At 39.2% G+C, this 26,574-nt stretch overlaps 1 protein-coding gene across 1 annotated transcript in view; it reads right to left on the minus strand.

Moving 5' to 3' along the window:
* ATM (ATM serine/threonine kinase) overlaps window positions 1–26,574 on the minus strand; it is a 131,709-nt gene that overhangs the window by 87,837 nt on the left and 17,298 nt on the right. The window contains 13 exon segments of the mRNA XM_019469253.2: window positions 4,622–4,821; window positions 5,776–5,947; window positions 7,207–7,296; window positions 8,224–8,349; window positions 8,918–9,043; window positions 11,077–11,302; window positions 12,167–12,262; window positions 13,038–13,232; window positions 13,879–14,250; window positions 16,283–16,452; window positions 18,117–18,280; window positions 20,076–20,314; window positions 21,149–21,314. Coding sequence (XP_019324798.2) covers window positions 4,622–4,821; window positions 5,776–5,947; window positions 7,207–7,296; window positions 8,224–8,349; window positions 8,918–9,043; window positions 11,077–11,302; window positions 12,167–12,262; window positions 13,038–13,232; window positions 13,879–14,250; window positions 16,283–16,452; window positions 18,117–18,280; window positions 20,076–20,314; window positions 21,149–21,314 — 2,342 coding nt within the window.

Here is a 26,574-nt window from a genome sequence, read left to right on the forward strand (position 1 = left end):
TTATAAAAGAAGATTAAATTGGACCATTTTAAATATTTGCTTTGAGAGTCACATGCACGATGTCATAGAGTATCTTGAACTGACTTTAAACACCAAAGCCTCAAGAAAAGCTCAGAGCCTTCCTCACTGGTGGGGGCTGGAGACCTGACTAGAGTGTTGGCCAGGGTCAAAACCAGGGGATCACACAAGGCTCAACTGAGCACATTTGCTGGGGGCAGAGGATCAACAAGCTTGTTCACGACAGCTGGAACATGACAAGGATTCCACAAGGATTCAAACTTCATGACTATAAGGTTCTAATTACGGAATCCCCTGGCATGTTTCCTGGGTCTGAGGAAACACAGGCATGTTTGCCAATTTTCTGGGACTAGGGACATGCCCACGGACTCACCCAGCATACTTGCTGGGCCAGAGGCTCTCCCTAAATGTTCAGTAGTGCTGGGGCGAAGGAGATGACTTACATGGTCAGGAGCTAAGTAACATATAAGAATACTGAGTAACCAAGTAAACGTATGGAAGTTAAATGGGAAGCCAGGTCCCTTACTGTTGGGAAAGGTAGCTAGAAATATGGACAGAGAAAACAACAAATCCTATGATGTTGGACTGGAACTGAAGAAATCTATCGGTAGGTAGACAGATTAATGGGGTTAGGGCAGGAGAGGGATTCTTTTCTTAATAGTCTCAAAAAAAAAAAAAACAAAAACAAAAACAAAAAAAACAAATCTGTATCTACTTATTAGGAAACATGAGACAAACCCAAAGTGAGGGCTTCTAAAGAACAAGTGGCTATATTTCCCTTCTTCTGATGCTTTTAGCCTAAGGCCAACAGAAGAAGGGAATAATAAAGATCAGAGAAGAAATAAACAATATAGAAACAAACAAACAAAAAACCCAGAACAGATCAATGAAACTAGGCGCTAGTTCTTTGAAAGAACTAATAAAACTGATAAACCCCTAGCTAGACTTACCAAAAAGAAAAAAGAAAGGACCCAAATAAATAAAATCACAAATGAAAGAGATTACAACGAACACCACAGAAATACAAACGATTGTAAGAGAGTAATATGAAAAATGATACGTAACAATTTAGGCAATCTGGAAGAAACAGATAAACTCCTAGAAACATACAAACTACCAAAACTGAAACAGAAATAGAAAATTTGAACAGGCTCATAACCAGCAAAGAAATTGAATCAGTAATCAAAAATCTCCCAACAAACAAAAGTCCAGGGCCACATGGCTTCCCAGGTAAATTCTACCAAACATTTAAAGAACAGTTAATATGTTTTCTTCTCAAAGTGTTCCAAAAAGTAGAAATGGGAGGAAACTTACAAACTCTTCTATAAGGCCAGTATTACCTTGATTCCAAAACCAAAGACTCCAATAAAAAAAAGAATTATACACTAATATCCCTGATGAACATGGATGCAAAAATTCTCAACAAACTACTAGCAAATCCAATCCAATAAATAGTACATTAAAAGAATCGTTCACCATGATCATGGTCCTGGGCTGCAAGGAGGGTCAGTATTTGCAAATCAATCAATGTAATACATCACATTAATAAAAGAAAGGATAAAAACCATACGATCCTCTCGATAGATGTAAAAAAAAGTATTTGACAAAGTACAACATCCATTCTTGATACAAAACTTCAACAAAGTAGGGATAGAGGGAACATATGTCAACACTCATAAAGGCCATATGTGAAAGACCCACAGCTAACATTCTCAATGGGGAAAAACAGAGCTCTTCCTCTATGGTCAAGACCAAGACAGGGATGTCCACTCTCACCACTGTTATCTAACATAAGACTGGAAGTATGAGTCTCAGCAATCAGACAACAAGAAAAACAAAGCATCCAGGGGCGCCTGGGTGGCGCAGTCAGTTAAGCGTCCGACTTCAGCTCAGGTCACGATCTCGCGGTCCGTGAGTTTGAGCCCCGCGTCAGGCTCTGGGCTGATGGCTCAGAGCCTGGAGCCTGCTTCCAATTCTGTGTCTCCCTCTCTCTCTGCCCCTCCGCCCTTCACGCTCTGTCTCTCTCTGTCTCAAAAATAAACGTCAAAAAAAAATATTTAAAAAAAAAAATAAAAAAAAAAACCAAAGCATCCAAATAGGCAAAGAAGTCAAACGCTCATGATTTGTAGACAACATGATATTCCATGTAGAAAACCTGAAAGACTCCACCAAAAAATGCTAGAATTGATACACAAATTCAGTGAAGTCACAGGATACAAAATTAATGCAGATATCTGTTGCAGTTCTGTACACCAATAACGGAGTGGCAGAAAGAGAAATCAAGGAATCGACCCATGTATAATTGTACCAAAAACCCTAAGATACTTAGGAATAAACCTACCAAAGAGGTAAAAGATCTATAGTCTGAAAACTATAAAACACTGATGAAAGAAATTGAAGAAGGCACAAAGAAACAGAAAAACATTCCAAGCTTATGGATTGGAAGAACAAACATCATTAAAAAGTCTATACTATTTAATGCAATCCATACATTTAATGCAATCCCTATCAAAATACAACCAGCATTTTTCACAGAGCTAGAACAAACAATCCTAAAATTGGTATGGAACTACCAACAACCCCAAATGGCCAAAGCAATCTTGAAAAAGAAAACCAAAACGGGAGTCATCACGATTCTGGATTTCAAGCTATACTACAAAGCTGTAGTCATCCAGGAAGTGTGGTACTGGCACAAAATCAGACACGTAAGTCAATGGAACAGAATAGAAAACCCAGAAATGGACCCACAATTATATGGTCAACTAATTTTCAAAAAAGCAGGAAATAATATTCAATGGAAAAAAGACAGTCTCTTCAGCAAATGTGTAGGGAAAACTGGACAGCAACATGAAGAATAAAACTGGACCACTTTCTTATACCATACACAAAAAAATTCAAAATGGTTGAAGGACCTAAATGTAAGACACGAACATCAAAATCCTACAGGAGAACACAGGCAGCAACCTCTTTCACCCCAGCCATAGCAACTTATTAGACACATCTCCGGAAGCAAGGGAAACAAAAACAAAAATGAACCACTGGGACTTCATCAAAATAAAGACCTTCTGCACAGTGAAGGAAACCATCAACAAAACTAAAGGGCAGTCTATGGAATGGAAGAAGGTATTTGTAAATGACATATCGGATAAAGGGTTAGTATCCAAAATCTACAGCAAACTTAGCAAATTCAACACACCCCCCCAAAAAATAATCCAGTTAAGAAATGGGCAGAAGATATGAATACACACTTTTCCAAAGAAGACATCCAGATGGCTAACAGACACATGAAAAGATGCTCAACATCACTCATCATCAGGGAAACACAAACCTAAACCACAATGAGATACCACCTGATACCTGTCAGAATGGCTAAAATTAACAACAGAGGAAACAACAGGTATTGGCTAGCATAAGGAGAAAGCAGAACCCTCTTACACTGTTGGTGGGAATGCAAACTGGTGTAGTCACTCTGGAAAACAGCATGGAGGTTCCTCAAAAAGTTAAGAATACAACTAACTACCCTATGACCTAACGGTTGCATTATTAGGTATTTACCTGAAGGATGTAAAAATACTGATTCGAGGGGCGCCTGGGTGACTCGGTTGAGCGTCTGACTCTTGATTTCGGCTCAGGTCATATCTCACGGTTCATGGAGTGGAACCCTACACTGGGCTCCACACTAAGAGCGTGGAGCCTGCTTGGGAATCTCTCTCTCTCTCTCTCTCTCTCTCTGCCCCTGCCCCATTCATATTCGCTCCCTCCCTCTCTCTCTCTCAAAATAAAGAAACATTAAAAAAACATACTGATTTGAAGAGACACATGGGGGGGCGGGGAGAGGGGCAAACCATAAAACAGACTCTTAACCAAAACCAAACTGAGGGTTCCTGGAAGGGAGGTGGGCAGGGGGATGGGCTAGACGGCTGATGGGTATTGGGAGGGCAACTGTTGTGATGAGCACTGTGTGGTGTGTGCAAGTGAAAAAAAGAGAAGGACAAATGCCTATACTATTCAAAAATACGAACGTCCTAAGGAAAGACTAAAGAACTGTTCCAGATTGAAAGAGACTGAAAATGCATGACAATTTGAGGCAAGGATAGAGAATTACTAAAAAGGCAGATGTGGTAAAATGTTACCTGTGGAAGCATGTGAAGGAAATATGGGAATTCTTGTAGTATCATTACTTTACTGTCATCTTGAAATTACATCTAAAAATATCTACAACATGTAAATAAGGTCAAGGCAAGACTCAGAATTCAACTACAAGGTATGTATTATTTTTACTCGGGAGTCTTGGCCTACTTTAAAGTAATTTACAATAATTAATTATAACTAAAAATAATAAATGTATCCAAAGTCCAACCGAGTTTTAATGTTTCACTATCCACTTAAAATTTTTTCACAGTACATGAAAAGAAAAAGTCTATTTTATAACTAGCATCAGATTGTTATATTTTTATAACCAGCATTTTTTTATAACTAGCATTTTTATAACTGGCGTCAGATTTGTTCCTCAAGGAAGCAGGTTCAAACCATCACAAGTACCATATACTCTATCCAGCAACATCAGACGGAACTGAAGGTGTGTCACTTTCCCTGAACTCACCATGTGCAGGTGGAGGGATTTAGCAGGGTCCAGCATGCTGGAATCAATTAACATTAACAGTCTCCTCCGAATGTCAGCTGCTCTGAACGACACGGTACTAGTCTGAGCGGTAGTTACACACATACACAAGAACTTGAGCATGTCGAGGAAAAGTAGATCTTGCTTTGAAAGATGTTCTTCAGCTAAAGGATTCATGGCACCTGAATAAAAAGCACTTATTAAAACTAAGAGAGGGACACAACACACATATATTGAACATTAACTCAAACATTTTCCAGTCTACAAAAAAAAAAGAGAGGGATGAAAGTCTACGGAAAGCAAAATTATGGTGAAAGTGATTAAACACTAAAAGCTTCAAAATTCTTCATGAAAAGTTACTCTAGGATTCTGTCATCAATAAATAATCTATACAAACATTCACAGAAGCACTGCCAAGTACAGCGAAACAGAGAGGAACCCACACTTGTGACAAAAAAAATGGTCACGTGAGTTATGGTACATATGTTAATTTGGATACAATGAAGCCATTAAAAAGTACAATGATCGGGACACTTGGGTGGCTCAGTCAGTTAAGCATCCGATTTCTGCTCAGGTCATATCTCACAGTTCGTGGGTTTGAGCCCCGCATTGGGCTCTCTGCTAACAGTTCAGAGCCCGGATCGTGCTTCAGATTCTGTGTCTCCCTCTCTCTCTGTCCCTCCCCTGCTCTAAATCTCTCTCTCTCTCTCTCTTGCTCTCTCTCAAAAATAAACATTAAAAAAAATTTTTTTTAAGTATAACTACCAATAAAGCTTAATGAAAAAAAATGCTCACAGTTGTTAAAAGGAAATGAAGGCATAAAAAAACACGTGAACGGTTGATGCTGATTCCAAAAAGACAAAAAAGGTTAAAAGCGATGGCCCCAGGGGTGTTTTCACTCTCCTGCTTTGTTTTCCAAATAATCTATTTTAAATTCCTTAGATGAAGAATAACACAGGTAACTAATAAATTCAATTCAAAATCAGAGAAATCTAAGGTACACAGAAGGGAACCAATCCCAGCAGACCATAGAAGGGAAAATAAAATGGGCAAAAAATTGGTATCTCTGAGGCCTTTCGTAATGCCAAATCAATACAAAGGGAAAAAGAAATCCCAAGCAGTAAATGCGTATTTACCAATAGTATTTTGACCCTCTCCAGATACGTTAGCATCACTAACACTGCCGGCAGGGTAATCACTGAATAGACTCATGGATGACTGATCCTCCGCCTCCATCAGACTTTCGTCAGGATCATCTTCCACTGATTCCACTTCTCCATAGTCAAACGGCTTTCTGCTGAAGGATGCCTTCAGAGAAGAAAAACAAAGATGTTTAAATTGGCTTCTTCCAGAAGCATGTTTTAGTTAAAATTCACCTAATCAAACAATTCAACATTCACATGTATGAATGCTGCAGTATTATTTCTATTAAATGTCTAACAATAAAAAATGGATAAACTGTAGTATGTATATACAACAATGATACGCAAACCTTAAAAATAATTTCTTACAATGAGCTTTATAACACCGAAATGTCATGAACATATGGGGAAAAGTATAAATTGGTATGACTTTTTGAGGAAATTGACAATATCCATCAAAAAGTAAAATTCGCATTCCTTTTAAACAAGCAATTCCGCTGCTAGAATTTATTCTACATTCATGATATACACACATACTAGTAGACAAAAATACAAGAATCTTTACCACAAAACTCTCCGTAACAACAACAAAATAGAAACGACATCTAATGCTAAGGTCAGATGGACTAAAAATACATATATACCATTCCCATATAATGAGATACAATGCTACTTTAAAAAAACAAGTAGGAGCGCCTGGGTGGCTCAGTCAATTGGGTATCTGATTTCGGCTCAGGTCATGATCTCGCAGTTCGTGAGTTCAAGCCCTGCGTCCGGCTCTGTGCTGACAGCTTGGAGCCTGGAGCCTGTTCCAGATTCTGTGTCTCCCCCTCTCTCTCTCTGCCCCTCCCCTGCTCGTGCTCTGTCTCTGTCTCTCAAAAATAAATATACATTAAAAAATAAATAAATAAATAAAAAACAGCAGCATGTAGCAACATAGAAAAATGACCAAATTACAGAATATTTTTCATTCAACATACATTTGAGTATGTAATGTACGTGCCAGGCACTGTTCTAGACTAAAGAATACATGTAGCAAAAGCCCATTTGTATGGATGGAAGAAAAGTCAATGCCATGATGAGAAGGTGTTGTTCGTCTGACACAGTTTTTGTTTTTATTTTTAAAGATAAACAATTATTTTGAATTCTGGTATAGTGTTACATAGAAATAAGTGTAAGCCTGGATGATTACTTTACAATCATTCAGTCTATTACTAATTACTGAAAAACTAAAAGCCAACCAGTATGTACTGATATTAAGAAGCAAAGAATATATTCCCCTCCAAAACCAAATAACTTCAATTTCCACATTTAAAAATACATAAGGTGCCATATATCGTGAGATGAATACCTACCGAAGAGAGGTATCAACGAAAAAAGAATCAAAGAATCAATGAAACAGGGTGGTAAAACACGCATACTTACTAAACTTCTACAAATATCTGCAATATCATTCATTAGCTTTGATGTCAACAATCTCAGGAAAAATCCAGATGCAATCTTACTTGGACTGGGCTGTAATGAAGACAAAAACACAAGCAAGCAAAAAAATAAAAACTTATTCTTGGCAGACAATATCTTCTCTATCTTAAATGAAATACCAATTTTCTTTGACACTGGAAATTCTCTATCATGAGAAGCATGGATGATCAGTTTACCATCAGGGCCAAGATATAAACTGCATCAACAACACTAACCTCTTTTCTTAGAGTAATAACTACAGCACATTTAAGTATATTGTGTATAAACATTAAAGTAAAATACTGACTACTGACCCTAAACACAAGTGATAACTGTAAGTTTGAATTCATACTTCCATTTCTCTCCTTCCCCATTTACAGAAAAACACATTATGTTTTTTTAGTTAAAACAAAAAGAAAAACACATTATAAAATTAAAAATATGTGCTGGTAATATTGTTATGTAGCCATGTAGTTATCATTGGCTTTCGAAAAACTTGCTTTGCAACTGTGACTGACACTCTGGCCTGGCTCAGGTACAACTTAGGCCTACTCCAAATCGAAACAAAGATGACACAGAGCAACACTCTTTGTGCCCAGGGTTCTACAAGACTATCTGGGCAAAAGAGAACAAGGCATGTGCTGGAGTTCTCTATCTTCATGGTGCTCACTAGCCCCGGTACAGTGGTATGCACCTCACATGGCCACAGTCAACAAGTTTTTACTAAATGAAAGAAAATACGCTGGCCATAAAAGAGTTGCCTCTGGAGTTGTCTATAAAAGTGGTAATCCCAGAAACCTTCCTGAAATGATGAAATTCGTTCCTGAGAAACTCAGATCACCTGTTGCTTTATTCCTGTGGATGCTACCTTTATTTACATTCCATTTAATTGTAAATTACAAATGGACCAAAAAACGGTACCACCAGCACCCAGTTATCCACCACGCTGAGTGACCACATAGTGAAGTAAGAACACCTTACCCTGGTACAGTTAGACAAGCAACGTGTACAGAGATGCATCAAATTTCTCAGCGAGACAATCCTAGATTCTTCATGGGGCTTATTTTTAAACACAGTGATACTTTCTCCGGCACACTGCATGAGAGACTATTGATAAAAGAAGAAAAAATCCAAACTCTAGTTAAAATGACAGTTTAGGGATTGCTCTTCAAAGTCTACTTAAGAAATAAAATTAGTGTTCTTAAGTTATACTTGGCTATCCAGAGCAATTAAAAGTCATAGTAACAATTAACAGTGTTTTTAATGACTTAACGTATACTCTGTTCTCCTTACAAACCACACGCTGACAGAACAGGACTCAGAGATGAAAGTAAGTTTCATGTGTCCAGCAAAACTGCTTAACACTCAGTCAAGGATTCTTTAGGATAACTGATCACAGAAAAAAACGTTTAAAAGTGCCCATACAAGTCAGTATTTTTCTTTAACAAGATTAAGTGTTAATGTGATACTATTTCAATTACTCTACGTATAGTTGGGTTAAAATCAAGTTTTAAGGAAGGATGGATAGTTCCATTTCTCTCAGACAGCATAAACCAAAGAGAAAAGGTTACCCTATGTAGAAGTTTTTATGTTTTCTCAAGCAAATATACCAATTTCCCCAGGAATACATTGCACTCATATTTATCCAGAATGTGAACAGAATGAATTCTCATACCTTGGCTTTCTGGAACAACTCTGATTTATATGCTTCCTCTTCAGCTATTACACCCATGTAACAATAGCAGCCAAGAACACCCACCACAAGACTTGAACATCGGATAAGCGTTTCTGCATCTGTAGACTTCAAGTGAAACAAGAAAGAAAAAATATACACGTTTCACAAATAATTTTGAGTACCACAGTTATCTTTTGTAGGAACAAATCTTAGGTACACATTAAGAAACTAGTTAACTGATTTAATAGTGGCATAATTGTGATTATCTCTAAAAACATCTAAGAGATCCCTGCGGAGTTGTGATAAGTAGAAATCTTGGGAAAAACAAAACTATCTCCTAATGGCCAAGTTAGGCATCTATCTCCTCTTACAGTAGCACAATGTACTGTACACAAAGGCCCTTAATATTTGAGGTACAGTGGAAAGAAAAAAAATAATACACAAATAAAAGTCTATAACTCTTTGAATAGGAGTAGAAATCAGATTCATATAAAGAGATATTAAAATGACATTTTGAGCTTCAGAAAGATAAGAACCCCGACTTACTCAGCTTTTTAGACTCTAGAAACTAGCACAAATTTTGCAAGTAGCTATCACTCAGCCAAATTTACACAATTATTTACAAATCTGCAATGGCTACACAGAAAAATAACATTTCCAGATTGCTCTGTTCCTATATTGTAGGGAATGTCATTTTAGGGGAAAACACAGAAGACTGTATTACTTTGTCACGAAAATGGTTACAAGCGTGATCTAGCAGAATGTCAGTAACTAAGGATAAGACATATGAAACAGACACACTATCTCTTCTCTGGTTCTGTGGGTCATCATCCCTGGCTACCGAATTCACTCCTCTAACTTGCAGATTTTATTTTATTCAACAAATATTTCACCATTTACAATATAACAAGGCATTGTGGAAGATCCAAAGATTAACAAAAATACAGATGTCCTTCAAGGAGATTTACAGCATGGCCTGAAACATCTGCGTATAAAACATACACACAAATATCCATGGGACAAGGAATATACTAAGAGTTACTTTAAAAAGAAATAGTAGGGGCGCCCGGGTGGCTCAGTCGGTTGAGCATCCAACTTTGGCTCAGGTCATGATATCTTGGTCCTCGAGTTCAAGCCCCCACATCAAGCTCTATGCTGACAGCTCAGAGCCTGCAGCCTGCTTCAGATTCTGTCTCCCTCTCTCTTCCCCCACTCACGCTCTCTCTCAAAAATAAAACATTAAAAAAATTTTTTTTGAGAAATACTAAGTACTGTGAAAATCAAAAGATGAATTATTATGGCTGAGATTATCTAAAAAAGGCTTTAGCAGGATTTTGACATGTGGATGATTTTGAACACACAAAAATGGGTAGAAAGATATTTATTTCACGTCAAAAATAACGGGAGTTTCAGCAAGAGAATGGTACACACAAAGAAAATTTGTGATCTTTTTTTTTCTTTGAGAAAGAGAGAAAGAAAAAGAGAGAGAGAGAGAGAGAGAGAGAGAGAGAGAGAGAGAGAGAGAGAGAATCTCAAGCAGGCTCCATTGCTAGCGTGGAGCCCAACACCCAACGCGGGGCTCAATCTCACCACGAGATCATGACCTGAGCCAAAATCAAGAGACGAACACTTAACCAACTGAGCCACCCAGGCGCCCCAAGAGAATGTGTGATCTTAAGACAGTGAAGAAAATGATTTATGAGAAATTACGAGTGACCTCTAAACTATGGGTGATTGCTAGATCATTTATTACATTTTATTAACACTTCTCCCTCTTCAAGTGTCACCAAGATCTTTTAGATCAGTTTAAATGATGTTCTTGTCTGTTATTGTAACCTCTCCCTCCTCTCAGTTGAGAGGTTCTTTCTCATCATATAATCCCTATGCTCCAAACCATTATTGTTCCCCACGCACCCACACAAAGAATTCTACTTCTTTAACATCTACTGGAACTCCTGGTACAAAAGAAACACAAATTATTCTTCTTGGGTCTTTCTGCTCTTGTAGTAAGTCTTCCCTATTTGTACGCATGTACTGTCACTATGCTTTTTTTAATTAAGCCTGTCACCATCCTCAGGGCCCCTTCTGCCTGTTTCTCCTTCCTAACAGTCCACCAAAGTTGAGTCAGATGTAGGCTTTAGTTCTTCTGAAAATCTCACCTCAAAGGAGTAGTTATTTAGAAGCTGTTCTGATAACCCCAGAAGATAGCGATCCAGTGATTCCTTGAGGTTCTGGTGGACAGAAATGCCTCCACTGGACTGGAGCTTTTCTATGGGACATTCCTTCACAATGGTTAAGAAATCCATCTTGTCGAAAGTTGTCTGAAGAAACAGTTCTTCAATTTCTGAGAACGAAGACTCCTCTGCATCTTTGTGGTGTTGTTCACTTCAAGAGAGTAAGACCTTAAATGTACAATCAAGTGACTAACTGCTTCACCTCCACGCAGCAGCAATATATCATAAATGAAAACTTTAACTTAGCATCTACTTTACAGACTGCTTACACAATTAACGGATTAGTCTTTTTAAAGGCTTCTCGGCTTTGGAATGGCTACACTCGTGTACCAGCTTTCATTTTGCAATAGCAAATTCCACTAACACATGGATGAAAGACACATAGGTTATAATTTCAAAGGCAAAGTCAAAAACATTAAAAAGAAAACATTAATAGCACCAGGTACAAACACTAAGATAAACATTATCTGAAAACACTTTCCTTTTTTCCGCTTTGATTTCTCCAAAATGGAGGAGTTTTTCATGCTATGCCCTCTCAAGGGAGATCAGGAATCTTAATACTAGTGAGTCATTTTCCGCCACAGTGACAAACAGGGGCCTCTTGAGTCAATCAACTAAAATGAGGTTTTTAGACTTATTTTTACTTTGACCTATCCTCCATTACCATTAATTTTAAAACGAACAGATTTTACATGGCACACAAAAATGGGTCACATCTTTAAAAAACTCATGTCTTAACCACCCATGACAACTATTCTATTTCTTCCATTGGCATGAGTTGCCACGCTATACTACACGGCGTTAAAAACCAGTCGACAGGATCTAAAATTATAGAACGCAGATGACTATCACTGAATTAAAAGCAGCTTTTTCCCTGGCTCAGAGATGGAATTTTCTTTAATTGATCAACTTAGTTCATAATTTTTAAGATGTAGCTACTACCCTGCTAAAATTATCATCTTTGTAATTAACAGCCATAGCTTAAACGAATACAGAACTCTATTAGATAACATACCATTCTGGCACTCTTTGGAAAAAATTCATTGCAGCTTTAGAGTTTTTCATAGTGAGACTCACAAGAATTTTCTCCAGTGCAAGATGAGGAAAATTACTACAAAGGAAAATTAAAAAAAAATCTTCACTTAGAAGACCAACACCCATTGAATGCATTGTTTATACTTAAATATCCATGTTTGGTTGTAAATCTTGACATCACTTTCTTTCATCGTTACTGAATTTTTTAACATCTAAAACAAGAATTAAGAAGCATACGTTTATTTTATGTTACTATAATTTTCAATACTTCCTGGCAGCAGACTCATCTAATTTTTAAAAATTGTATCTGAAACAGATTGTGAAATTAAAACAAAAGCACTAGGACCCAGAAAATCCCATCCTCTACTCCTTCAGTCCTGACCACCAGCTGTGGAAAGGTTACAGGGTCAAGCTGCTCCCCGTTCTGGGGCTTAAGCCCCATTTTGACTGTCTCCAGTTTCCTCCCCCCATTAATTTAACACCCGTCACGCACAAGATACTCCCGTTCTGATTCCGGGATACGGCTGCATCAGACATACATGCGGATGAACCTACTCACAGAAAATCACAAAGGAACACGGAAGTGCTCAAAGAATTATAATTCGTATTATTCAGGCACATCCCCCTGTGTTCTGTCTCAGCAGAGATAAAAACAAAGTAAAAGGACATGAAGACATCCAAGCACAAAGACACAGAACACTGGAAAAACAAAGGGACTGTTTAATATCTGGGGTAAGGTCTCAGAAACCCCACATTACCACTGTGCGACAAGCCATCGAGTATCAAACAAGCACAAGCCTCCGGTACCTCCCCATACAAAAAGGAGCTGGATGCTAATGAATTCAAATCACCTGTGAAGAACTGGGGGCGGCTCGGTACTGTCTTCAAAGTCATCCTCTAACTGATAGAATAAGAGCCATTTCATTATCAATTCCTTTAACGAAAAACTTCTATTTACTTCACATGTATTCTGCTCCACTCCTGTCTTTATTGTTTCTGGAACAACGCAGATGGTCAGGGCCAAAGTCAAGCAGCACACTGCAGAACTACAACAAAACAGAGGGTGCTGTTGTTAAAAATAAGCTTTCCCCCCACCACTACCCCGGGCCCAGTCCTAATAGTTATATGTTTTCTTTCTGCAGTAAGTGCCATCACGAGAATAACCAAAATTAGATTAAATGTGATGAAAGAATGACAAAGCGTTCCCCACCCTTGAGTGACAGAATAGGAGAGTCAACAATGGGAGAAAAGCACTGCAAGAGGAGACTATAAATGCTACCTATATATTCTTGCAGGAAAAGCAGCAATGCACCAATTTTAAGTTACCATCTCCTGTCCACATTCTTTCCCTCAAGAACAATTTGAATCTCTTTGGTTTTTTTTTTTTAAATGTTTATTTTTGAGAGACACAGACACAGCATGAGTGGGAGAGGAGTAGAGAGCGGGGAGACACAGAGTCTGAAGCAGGCTCCAGGCTCCGAACTGTCAGCACAGAGCCTGAAGCCAGGCTCGAACTCGGGAACAGGGAGATCATGACCTGAGCCGAAGTCAGATGCCCAACCGACTGAGCCACCCAGGCACCCCCAGAATTTAACATATTTTTAACTGAAGTGAAAAACTACAAAAACCAGAGGGGAAAAAAAGAAGTATATGTATATATAAAAATCTAATACAATACATAAATCAACCTACCATGAAGGTCTGCAGGCTGACCCAGTAAATAACTTCCAGAATTCTCTATCAACCTCAATTAAACCACCTTGAATTATAGCTCCAAGTAAGCCAAAGTTTTCAGCTTGTATTCGTTCAGAACTTATACCGCGAAAAGTAATAGACCAAATTTTAGTCCAGAGTTTCAATAAATCTGATTTCTGTGAGCTTTCCAGGTCTGATTTCTTGCCTTGACACGATGCAAGCTCCACAAGGCACCGTAACACGTACGGCGTGCGCTCCCCATGTCGCTGCTGAGGCAGAAGCTGGTACAGTATCATCAGTAATGGTGACAACTCATAGTTAGGTAAACTGGAAGGATATTTTGATATTAATTGGGTTGCAATCTGTAACCTAAAAGAAAAAAGTGTAATTAATTTGAAAATGATTCAAGTCTATTAACAAGCTAACAGAAAATAAATCTACAGACATAGCACCTTTACAATATCCTAAAGAATCACCATCATTACTTTCCATACTACTCTCCAAATAAAAGGCTCTTAGTATTTATTAAGCCCTACTTCCTAAAGTGGCAGGAAGAATGACAACTTTTTGGCCAGGTAGGGGAGCTGTCATATTTCCCTTACACAAAAATTCTGAGGAGTAACTAAAGGTAAGTGCACCTGACTGGCTCCGTAGGTAGAGCATGCAACTTTTGATCTCAGGGCTGGGAGTGTGAGCCCCACACTGAAGCCTACTTAAAAATAAATAAAAAGTAAATTATCAACTTTCTTTTATTTATTTTTTTGTTAATTTTTTTTTTAAATTTTTTTTTTCAACATTTGTTTTTGAGCCAGAGAAAGACAGAGCATGAACAGGGGAGGGGCAGAGAGAGAGGGAGACACAGAATCTGAAACAGGCTGCAGGCTCTGAGTGGTCAGCACAGAGCCCGACGCAGGGCTCGAACTCACGGGCCGTGAGATCATGACCTGAGCCGAAGTCGGACGCTTAACCGACCAAGCCACCCAGGCGCCCCATATTTTTTTTGCTAATTTTTTAATGTTTATTTTTGAAAGAGAGAGAGAGAGCACACAAGTGGCAGAGGGGCAGAGAGAGAGAGAGTCAGAGAATCCAAAGTAGGCTCCATGCTGTCAGAGCAAAGCCCGAAGTGAGGCTCGAACCCCACGGACAATGAGATCATGACCTGAGCCAAAGTTGAAAGCCCAACTGATGGAGCCACCCAGATGCTCCAATTTTTTTTTTAATAAAATTTATTTATTTTGAGCAAGAGAGCAAGCAAGGGAGGGGCAGAGAGAAAGAGAGAGAGAGAATCCCAAGCAGGCTCCATACTGTCGGTGCAGAGCCTGATGTGGGGCTCAGTCTCACGAATTGTAAGATCATGACCTGAGCCGAAATCAAGAGTCAGATGTTTAACTGACTGAGCCACCTAGACGCCCCTAAATGACCCAATTTTCTACTTCTGAATTATCACACCCATCCTTGCTCTTTAGCCACGAAGACTATTCCTCTAAAACAAGAACAAAAAAGCCAAACAACTATTCTTCCTAGATGTTGGTTAAGTCAAAAAATATTTGCTGTGAATTCTTAGAATGCATCCTGCTCAAGAAGAAGAACTTTATCTTATTCATCCTTGCATCTATAATGCTTGGCACAAAGCAAGTATTCAATAAATAACCCTGCAGGAAATGAACAAATTGAAGAATCTGAAATAGGGATTCTCCACTATATAAAACAAACATGAGCTCAAACACTAGGTATCTAAATCAAGACGCTTTCCCCCACAACGCAATTATATTTAACTATTACATCAACATGGGGAAAACGGAGGCAGGGATCACAGAAGCTTGACTGTCACCTACAAATTTCTAAGTGTCCTTGTCCAAGCTGCGGAACCTTCCTCAGTTTGATAAAACGAACAGGGTGGACTGGATGAATTCTAAAGACTCCTACCAAACCTAGTATTTTATGTTATCACAGAAGTCAACAATTTAATCATTTAAGTAACTGTGTATGCTGTACCCAGCAAAATTTTAAAAAGACAACCTTTTATTGTGGCAAGAGGTCCAAATTATTCTGTGATTTCTGAATGCCATCTTTAATTTCTTCCCAAGCTACTTTTACTAGCAGGTGCTGTACCTGCTAAAATGTCTATGTTGAGATGCACAACTCAGGAAATTCCACGAGCCACACATGACTGTCTCCCAGGCTGCTGTCCCCCCATCTCCTTTGCTAAGGCCGTGGCCCCGGCTCCAGCACATGAGCCACGGTGGTGGACCTCAACACGTCCCAGCAACCACCTTCCCCTCTGCCAATGACTGGTTTAGGAGTGGACAGATGACCTAGTTATGGCCAGGCTGTCGTAGTAGAGGTCTCATAAGAAAAACTAAATGAGACCAGGATGACACTGAAAAAGGTAACATTTTACCAAGGCACAAGATCAAAATCATTCTGTGACTTCTGAAGATGATCTTTTATTACGTCCCAGCCTAATTCTATTTTCCTCTTTTTGCAAGTTGCACCGTAATCATTAAGTTCTCTTTGTGTGATAGCGTAAGATTGAGAAATCTCCAAAGATCTGGTATCTTCATTAAAAACCTGTAAAATAACAAAAAGACAACTTACTTTTTTTGTTTTTTTACACTGTTCCTGTTTTCTAATAGTTCATGAGGGAAAAAATGTTCCTCCTCAAATTAGACACAGCAAAGTCATAGAGCAAAAGTAGTAAATTATGGAAATATATAAGTATGATAACATAGTAATGAACAAACATTTTACAGGACTGTAACAGCTCTCCAGGAAGCACATATTACCAAGCAAAAATCTGTATTTTCAATGGGATTAAATTTAAAAAAGCTTTTTTAATTAAAAAAAAGTATTTTAAGTTTAGCATTAAGAAAATATCTGACAAATGAAATTACCCAGGATGTTAATCAAATTTCTGGGAAAAAGTTTTACTTAAGAAACATTAAGCCATAGGGGCACTTGGGTGGTTCAGTCGGTGAAGCATCCGACTTTGGCTCAGGTCATGATCTCGCAGTTTGTGGGTTCGAGCCCCACGTTGGGCTCTGTGCTGACAGCTCAGGGCCTAGAGCCTGCTTCAGATTCTGTGTCTTTCTCTCTCTGCCCCTCCCCCACTCACACTCAGTCCCTCTCTCTCTCTCTCAAACATAAAATAAAAACATTAAAGGGGCGCCTGGGTGGCTCAGTCGGTTAAGCGTCTGACTTTGGCTCAGGTCACGATCTCGCGGTCCGTGAGTTCGAGCCCCGCGTCGGGCTCTGGGCTGATGGCTCAGAGCCTGGAGCCTGCTTCCGATTCTGTGTCTCCCTCTCTCTCTGCCCCTCCCCCGTTCATGCTCTGTCTCTCTCTGTCTCAAAAATAAATAAAATGTTAAAAAAAAAAAAAATTAAAAAAAAAAAAAAACCATTAAAAAAAAAAAAAACTGCCATCAACTGATGAACGGGCAAACAAAATGTAAAATACCCACACTACTAAACATTATCAGGCAATAAAAAGGAATGAACCACTAGTTCCTAGCACAACATGGAGGAAAGACTACAAGTTGTTTCCACATAGTTTACAGTTGTGTTTCTATTTCATTTACATGAAATGTCCAAAATAGCAAATCTTTAGAGACAGAAAGGAGCTTAGTGGTTAGCTGCTAAAAACTGAAAAAAGCTGGGCACTGGGACTGACTGCTAACAGGTACAGAGTCTGTTTGGGGAGTAGTGGAAATATTCTGGAATCACACAGTGGTGATGCTTGCACAATATAGTGAAAATACTGAAAACCACTCAATTGTGTACTTGTATGCTATGTGATTTCTAACTCAGTAGAAAAAGAAAATTTTAAACAAGAAACATAATCTGATTTTCTACAGACAACCTTCTAAGAATGAAGAGTTCATCCCTAGTTTTTACTAAGTTCATATGTGCAAAATAGTTATTTTTTAAGTCAGAAGATTAATTCCAAATATTTACAGTATTTTGAACAGAAAAGCTACATATACAAAATAATTTGACAAGGTTTCCTATCAGAACGCACATTTGGAAAGTCCAGTAAAGGGCACCTGGGTGGCTCAGTTGGTTAAGCATCCAACTAGATTTTGGCTCAGGTCAAGACCTCACAAGTCGTGAGATGGAGACCCGCATCAGGCTCCACGCTGGAGCCTGCTTAAGATCCTCTATCTCTAAAAAAAAAAAAAAAAAAAAAAAAAACACCAAATAAAAGGAAATTAATGGAAAATTGCAACCAACTGTACCTGGTGACAAATATCTGCCATCAGGTCAATCAAGTTTTCCTTGACAGCAACATTACGGGATCCTGAAGAGTATTTCCCTCTGCTTCCTATATGACTTATCTCATTAATCAGCAGATCATATAAGTTGTATAAGATACTTTTCCATTTATTTGATTCATAAGCACCTGTAATTCAAAAAAAGAGAATATAATGTACATACACACTCCATTTGCCCCACCACCTCCCACAAAACCATTCAGCTACTGAGGCGGAAACTGGGCCAACTGCCCACTCAGTACTAATGCCTCTTGTGACAATATCCTTGCCAAACTCTACTTTCTAAGTGTCCGCTTCATGCTCAGCTTACCTGTGTTTCCTATAAAATTCTTCAATAGTCTGATTTTTCTCTGATCAACTCAATGAAAATCTCAATCGAACTTTAACTGTGTCTCTACCCTGAGGCAAATGTAATTAACAGGCTCTGTCATTTACATGAGGACCAAGTTCTCACTACATCATTTAGAGAAAAATGTTACCAGTTCCTTTAACTGGTGTACAAATGACATGTTACCCAGACTTCTCATTACTCTGGTCACCTTTCCCTAAACACACTCCAGTCTACTAGATCTCTCTTCAAATGGTGACTGTCCAAAATCTGGTAGACAGAATACTCCCACTGTCATCTGACCCGATGGGTAACAAAGGAGCTGTTACTCCCCACAAAGAACCATAAAATCTACTGACGCAGTCTAACACTACGTTAGTGTTTCTGGCAAACTCACCATCCTGTCAATTTTCATCCTAAATATACCATTAACTAAAATCCTAAACATATCATGCCGTCCCATAAATTAAGCCTGATCTTCATCCTGGTGAAAGCTGTGTGAAAGATGACAAACTAAGAGAATCCGCCATTCTTTGGCTTCAGTAGTTTCTCGGGCCACAAATACTCTAACTACACATACTAGAAGAGCCCATTAAACATTGCTACTTTTGAAAAAAATTGGCTATAACTGTTTTCCTCCATTTTAGCTGCTATTACTCAGTGTAGCATGATTTCCTAACACAGTCATTACGCTCGCCATGATGAATTCAACCAAAGGCCAGTACAAGGCCAAAGGTAAACACAGCCTGAGCATGGGGGAACTCGTTCAGTTCCTGTTCCGCCCAATAAAGTTCCCTTCTACTGAATGAAGCGAAACCATCCCAGCAGTACTCTTTCTATGAAGGTGTAATTGACATGCAACGTTAGTTTCATGTGTACAACGTAATTATTCAGTATTTGTATAACCTTGTGAAATGACCACAGTTAAGTCTAGTTAACACACCTTACATAACAAAAAAAAAAAAAAAAAAAAAAAAAGCTTCTTCCTTGTGATGAGAACTTTTAAGATCTACTATCCTAGCTGCTTTCAAATATGCGATATGTATTAACCAGCAATACTCTCTTGATGAAAAACGAAGGTAAAGGTATCAAAGAGGAGAAATCATTCATTTCTGGTATTCCCAGCAAACAGGGGCCTGGATCAAGTATGAGGTTTAAAGCAGCATGTACACATCTCCCTGAGGAACTGACTAATCTGACTGCTTTGGGTCCATATTTATCTTTTCTACCTCCCAATAAAAGCCACATGTAAATAAACAAGACCCTGCCTTCTCTGAACTCTTTTACGCTATAGTATGAGAAATACCTTTTAGCACCTAACTGCTGCATCATCAGCTCCCAGAGGGGACATCACGTCATATTTGTGTTTCCTCGTGATGCCTAGCAATGTACTAAACAAACGGCACAATATGACTTGCTACCACAACTTCAAATTCTCAAAAAAGTGTGAGAAATATCCCTGTGACTAATACCATTATCAAGCACAGTAATCCATAAGAAGGTCATAACCTCCTACAAAATACAATTTTCATACTTAAGCCCCTACATTTCGATGAGGAAGTAAATTCAAAACAGCAAAAACTGCCTTTTATTACCTTTCTCTTGGGTTTTAGCTCCCTTTGGATGACGGATATAAATTTGCAGCTGAAATAATTCAATAATCACTTCTTTTAAACAATCATTAAGTCTGTGTTGAGTCCAAATATAAAGCAAGGTAGGAAGAACTTCATCTCCTAACTGACACACGCAAATTCGAAAGTTAACAGCCAACGTCTTGAGGAAGATAACAAATGCTGCTAAGATGTGGTTTAGACCTGCAGAGCTCTTCTCTTGTCTGTCACAGAAAATAAACACACTCCGCTTAACAGGGAAGACAATGAACACTGAAGACAGTTATGAAGTTGCACGCTGGAAAGAAAAAAGTATCTAATCTTCAAATAACAATAGCCTTAGTTTCAGAACTATTCAGGAAACAAATCCTAGTGGGACTACAGGCAGCAACAACATTATCTGGTGCTAGGACACCAGCTCTCTCTGCTGCTCAAACACCATGTATACAATGTTTCATATTATAGACTAATGCAGCACAAACGTAAGATATTGATACTTCCAAAATACACGAGTTCATTTTTTCTTAGTACATCTATTCTCAAAAATGGGGAAAATCAAACTACTTAAGAGGATATTTATCTTTTTTAATAAAGCAGCACTGATCTCCCATCTAAAAACATCATTTTCATGTTCTGCCTTTGGATATTCAAGAATAGCTGGAGTGATACTTTCTTTAGGAATCTACTAATTCTACTACAATGGGCCGATGTTTTTGTTTTTGTTTTTTTAATTGGTAACATTTTCAGATGCTAGATCTAAAAGACAGACTTGCAGAGCACCTGGGTGGCTCAGCCAGTTAAACGTTTGACTCTCGATTTCAGCTCAGGTCATGATCTCACAGTTCATGAGTCTGAGCCCCACGTCGGGCTCTGGGTTGATAGCATGGCACCTGCTTAAGGTTTTCTGTCTCTGTCCCTCCCCTCTTGCCCTCTCTCTCAAAATAAATACACATTAAAACACACACACACACACACACACACACGCACTGAAAATAAAAGATATACTTGCAAAAAGATCAAACAGATTTCCAATACAGAACAAAACGAGACTAGATTACCTTGCATGATGAATCGCTTTGGAAAAGAAATCCAACAATTTGGAATTCAATCCATCAGTTTGCGAACAGCACCCTCTGGCCACAGCATGAATTATTCTAGCCACTAAAATTCTATTAATGTCTTGTGCAGGTTTAAGGTACAGATTGAAGTACACAGAGAACAACTCTTAAAAAACAAACAAAAAAAAAACATTTTAGTTATGTTATCAAAAAGAAAATTATCAAAGCATTTAACTTAAAGGTCCTGCTACAATTTAAATTTCAATAATCCCATACAGACAAAAAGATTAAAAATTACACTAATTTACACTCAAAACAGTAAAAGTGTTCAATCAGTATTCAATGTTATGTTAGGTAAACTGCCTTCGAGAGGAACAACTTAAGGCCGCAGACCATGTGCAGCCGGCCCTCAGACAAGCTGTGGCACCTCTTCAATATCTACGTCCTTCCATGCAGGTCTAACAGAGCATGTGACACAGGGCACACACAATCTACTATTTTGTTTTAAAGCCGGTTGATTAATAACACGTGTAAAATATATCAAGCGCATCAAGAACCATGTCAAGGGGATAACATTTTATTCTACTTGAAACCTAAGGAATCAGAATGCCAGTTTCCTGGGTGTTGGCAGAAGACAAGATATTCTTGGTCCGAGAAAAATGACAGTTTATTTCTCACAGCAATGACAATAGCCACAGGACCTTCCTTCTTACATAAATTCCTCAGCCCCAAAGGCAACCTGAAGAGGGGCAAGGGACATGATACAAAAGTGAGCTACATTATAGAAGAGAAATCTCAAGCCACCTGTAACAAACGGGCAGCAAGCAAGCCTGTCCTTGCTCTGAGGAAGCCATCATCTCTGGCTTCCAAGGTCTGCTATACGCACGTACTTAAAAAAAAGTCAGGACGGGGCGCCTGGGGGCCTCAGTCGGTTGAGCGTCCAACTTCAGCTCAGGTCATGATCTCACGGCTCATGAGTTCGAGCCCTGTGTGGGGCTCTGTACTGACAGCTCAGAGCCTGGAACCTGCTTTGGATTCTGGGTCTCCCTCTTTCTCTCTGCCTGTCTCGCACGCATGCTCTGTCTCTCTGTCTCAAAAAGTAAATAAACATTAAAAAAAAAAAAAAAAAAAAAGCCAGGAATAAAGCAGCCAGTGTCTGCTCTTAAGACACGCAGAAACATTGAAATGCATTGAGAATCATCTCCCAAAACAATGAAAACCAAAGTTGCTAATGCAGGATTTTCTTCCCATAAAGAGAAAAACACAAAGTCCTTGGCTGGTAAAGTAAGACTAACACCATGGGTATCTGCCTTTTCAACTGTATAATATCACATAATTCTGCAAAAATAGTTTACAATCAGTTATCAAATACAAAAGAATAAGGACAATATAAATACCTCAAACATGATAGTAAAGAAAATGATCGTTCAAATGATTCCTATCGTATCTGACATCAATTTATGCAACTCTACATCAGTGCTTCCCAAAGTTTCATCACGACATACAACACCTAAACGGTAAAACTGTGAGTTAATACACACAAACGTGGAGAAGAGAACACAGGAGTGGTTACCTTACTCTTATTAGTTGGTAGGTGCAGAGAGGTGAAATGAGAAAGCCAACTGTCTTGGATTAAAGCTCAAGTTTTAGGGCATTTATGTTAGATCAGAGAAGTTGATCCCAATTCTCATAGAATCCCACATACTATCCTAGCAAGCGATTAAAAAAAAAACAGTATAAGCCGTCAACAGAAGTCTCAGAAGCAAAGAGTCCAACTTCTTCAAAAAAAGGCTGTAGGACATGCCTCCAGGTGGATTCACTTCCTCCATGAATTCAACAGACAGAAAAGCTCAAAGAATGAATAGTAAAGGAACATGATATTTAAAAGGACTTCTGGAGTTAAAAATTTTAAATTAAATGTAGATTCCTTAGGACTTTATACATAGACACTCAAGCTATCTGCAAACTGGAACAGTTTTCTTTAGTCCTTTCTAATCTGTACGCCTTTTATTTCCTTTCCTGGCCTACTGCCCTAACAGTAGAACCTCTACTGCAAGGCTCAACAGGAGTGGGGAGGGCACACATCCTTGCCTTGTTCCCAGTGTCTTTTATGAGTGGTTTTAAATTATCGATTCATAACTATTCAGAGTATCTATTTCACAGTGGGTGAGTTCTGATAGGATGTGGTTTAAAGGAACTGGTCCAGAGGCATCTGGGTGGCTCAGTCGGTTAAGACCTGACTTCGGCTCAGGTCATGATCTCAAAGTTCCTGAGTTCGAGCCCTGCATCAGGCTCTGCACTGACAGCTGGGAGCCTGGAGCCTGCTTCAGATTCTGTGTCTCCCCGTCTCTCTCTGCCCTTCCCCCACTCACGCTCGGTCTCTCTCAAAAATAAACATTAAAAAAAAAAAAAAAGAAGGAATCCATAAAGGAACTGCTGCATTTAAATGCATAGAGTTGTCCATAGTATGTCAATACTCTTTTAATAGCTGCAAAACATGCAACTGTATCTATTTCCTTCCTCATATCAGCAATTTGTGTCTTCTTTTGTATGTAAGTCACTCCTGCTAGCGGTTCTAGATTTTCTTGATGTTGTCAAAGAATCAGCTTTTTATTTAATTAATTGTTCTCTCTTGTTTTTCTGTTTTCAATTCCAGTGATTTCTTTACTTCCCCTTGCTTCAAAGAGTTTGGTTTTGCTTTTCTCGTTTCTTGAGGTGGAAGCTAAGGTTACTGATGTGAGACTTTTCCTCCTTCCGAGTATGGGCAGTCGATGCTATAAAAATTGCCCTTTCCATATAACTTTAGCTGCATTCTACAAATTTTGACATCTTGTATTTTTTTTTTCATTTTCATCCAGTTCTAAGTATACTTTGATTTCCTTGAAGACTTTTCTTTTGACCCATGAATTCAGAAGTGTGTTATTTATTTTCACAAAAGTACTATTGTGGTAGGGTCCTCTCCCTAAGGGGAGAAAAAAAGGGAGAGAAAACTTCAAGGTAACCTGGCTATCTGCCTGCGTGACAACATCCCTCATGACCTTGGAAACTGAGACTACTTAGACTGCATGTTTATGTGTGTTACCATATATGGGGAGACAAAGAAATAGAAAATGTATTTTAAAAAACTATGCCATGAGGGGCGCCTGGGTGGCTCAGCCAGTTAAGCGTCCGACTTTGGCTCAGGTCATGATCTCGCGGTCCGTGAGTTTGAGCCCCACATCAGGCTCTGTGCTGAGAGCTCAGAGCCTGGACTGCTTTGGATTCTGTGTCTCCCTCTCTCTGACCCTCCCCTGTTCATGCTCTCTCTCTCTCTGTCTCAAAAATAAAACGTTAAAAAAAAAAAATTAAAACAAAACAAAACAAACCTATGCCATGTGACGTTGAGTGCTCAGTTCTTTGGGTAGGAACCCAACTGAGTGGTGCTGGCACAAATAAAGTTCCTTCCTGGATAAAAAGCTTCCGTGTTTGGGGCACCTGGGTTGAGCATCTGAATTCAGCTCAGATCATGATCTCATGGTTCATGGGTTCAGGCCCTGCATCGGGCTCTTTGCTGGCAGCTCAGAGCCTGGAGCCGCTTCTGATTCTGTGTCTCCCTGTCTCCCCCTCCCCCGCGCACGCGCGCTCTCTCTCGCGCTCTCTCTCTCTCTCAAAAATAAATAAACGTTAGAAAAAATTAAAGAAAAAAGCCTCGGTGTCACGACTCTGCGAGAATCCTGAGGAAACAGGGTACTATGGTAGAATATGGAAAGACAGGAACAAATTTAGAAGGGGAGACCAGAACACAGCAGTGGCATTAAGTTGAGACCTGCAGGATGAGAAGAAACCAGCCAAACAAAGGGTAGCCTCTAACAAGAGGAGGACACGTCATGAGGCAAGAAAGGGCTTGCACTCTCGAAACAGTGCGAGATGATCCGTAGCCGTGTGAGAAGGAAATACTAGAACTCTTATTTTTTAAATTAGAAGTAATTACAAATAAAAAATTAAGCTCTACTGACATAGAAATCAATAACGGCCATTTGGGAAGAGAGCTTTGGCAGCTTCTTATAAAACTAAACAAAGTTTTACCATATGATCCAGCAATCATACTTCTTGGTATTTACTGAAATGAGCTGGAAACCTATCTGCACACAGATGTTTATGGCAGCTTTATTCATAACCTGTCAAAGCCTGGAAGCAATCAAGGTGTCCTTCAGTAAATGAATGGAAAATTACAGTGTGGCACATGCAGCCAATGGAATATTATTCAGCGCTAAAAAGAAGTAAGCTATCAAGCCACGAGGGGGCACGGAGGAACCTGAAATGCATATTACTAAGTGAAATAAGCCAGCGTGACAAGACTATGTACTATGACCACATGATACCAACTACATCACATTCTGGAAAAGGTAAACCTAGAGAGACTGTAAAAAGATCACTGGTTGCTGGGGATCAGTGGGAAGGGAAGGATGAACTGATAGAGCATGGAAGATTTCTATGGCAGTGAAACCATTCTATGTGACACTATAATGGTAAATACCCCTCATGACACATATGTCACAATCTATAGAACGGACGGCACCAGGAGTGATCCCAATGTCAACTGTGAATGCCAGGTGACAGGAGGGGTCAGTATGGGTGCGTGGACTGAAACAAACGTGCCACTCTGATGCAGGAAGTTGACAAGAGCAGAAGCCGTGCCAGTGTGTGAGGGCTCGCGCGGACTCTGTACTTCCTGCTCAATTTTGCGATGAATCTGAAATGGCTCTAAAAAAATGCAGTCTGTTTTTTAAAGTGTCTGGAGACCACTGGGTTAGAGAATCTGAATGAGGGCCACTGTAGCCAGAACACAGAGATCAGAAGGACGGGGGCAGGCTTTTGGTTAAGGTCAGAGAGGTAGGCAGAGCTACCCCGCGCTTCCAAGGCCGAGCAAAGGGGGAGTCGACATTTCTTGCCAGTTTTACAGGAAAGCCACGAGAGGTTTTCACGTTTCTTCCTTCCTACCTCATTAGAAAACCTGCCCTCTTCCTTGGGACAATCCCAGAGCTCTTCCTTTGGAAACACTTATTCTCAGAAAACACAGTCCATTTTCCTGTGTATTCACACACTCTCTCTGCATGAAATCCTTCTGATTACATTTAGGCATACTCTAGTTACTCTCCTCTCTAGCAGGACCCCTCTTTCCCTTCACCTTACGACCAAAGCTTTGGAAAGTGTCGTTTTGCTCTTCCATCTCCTCACTTGTCACTCAAGCTCTCACACCAGTCTGTTACAGGATTGAACACCATCAACCAACTGACTCTAGTTGCCATTTACAGAACGAATCACCCATAACAGCAGATAGACTTTCTTTTCAAATGCATATGGAGCATTCATCAAATTAGACTTTATCCTGGGCCATAAAAGAAGTCATAATAATTATAAATACGTTATAAGAAGTATGTTCTCTG

Source organism: Panthera pardus, unplaced genomic scaffold (assembly GCF_024362965.1).
Source record: "Panthera pardus isolate Hobbes unplaced genomic scaffold, ASM2436296v1 HiC_scaffold_12, whole genome shotgun sequence".
In the NCBI taxonomy this organism is placed as follows: Eukaryota; Metazoa; Chordata; class Mammalia; order Carnivora; family Felidae; genus Panthera; species Panthera pardus.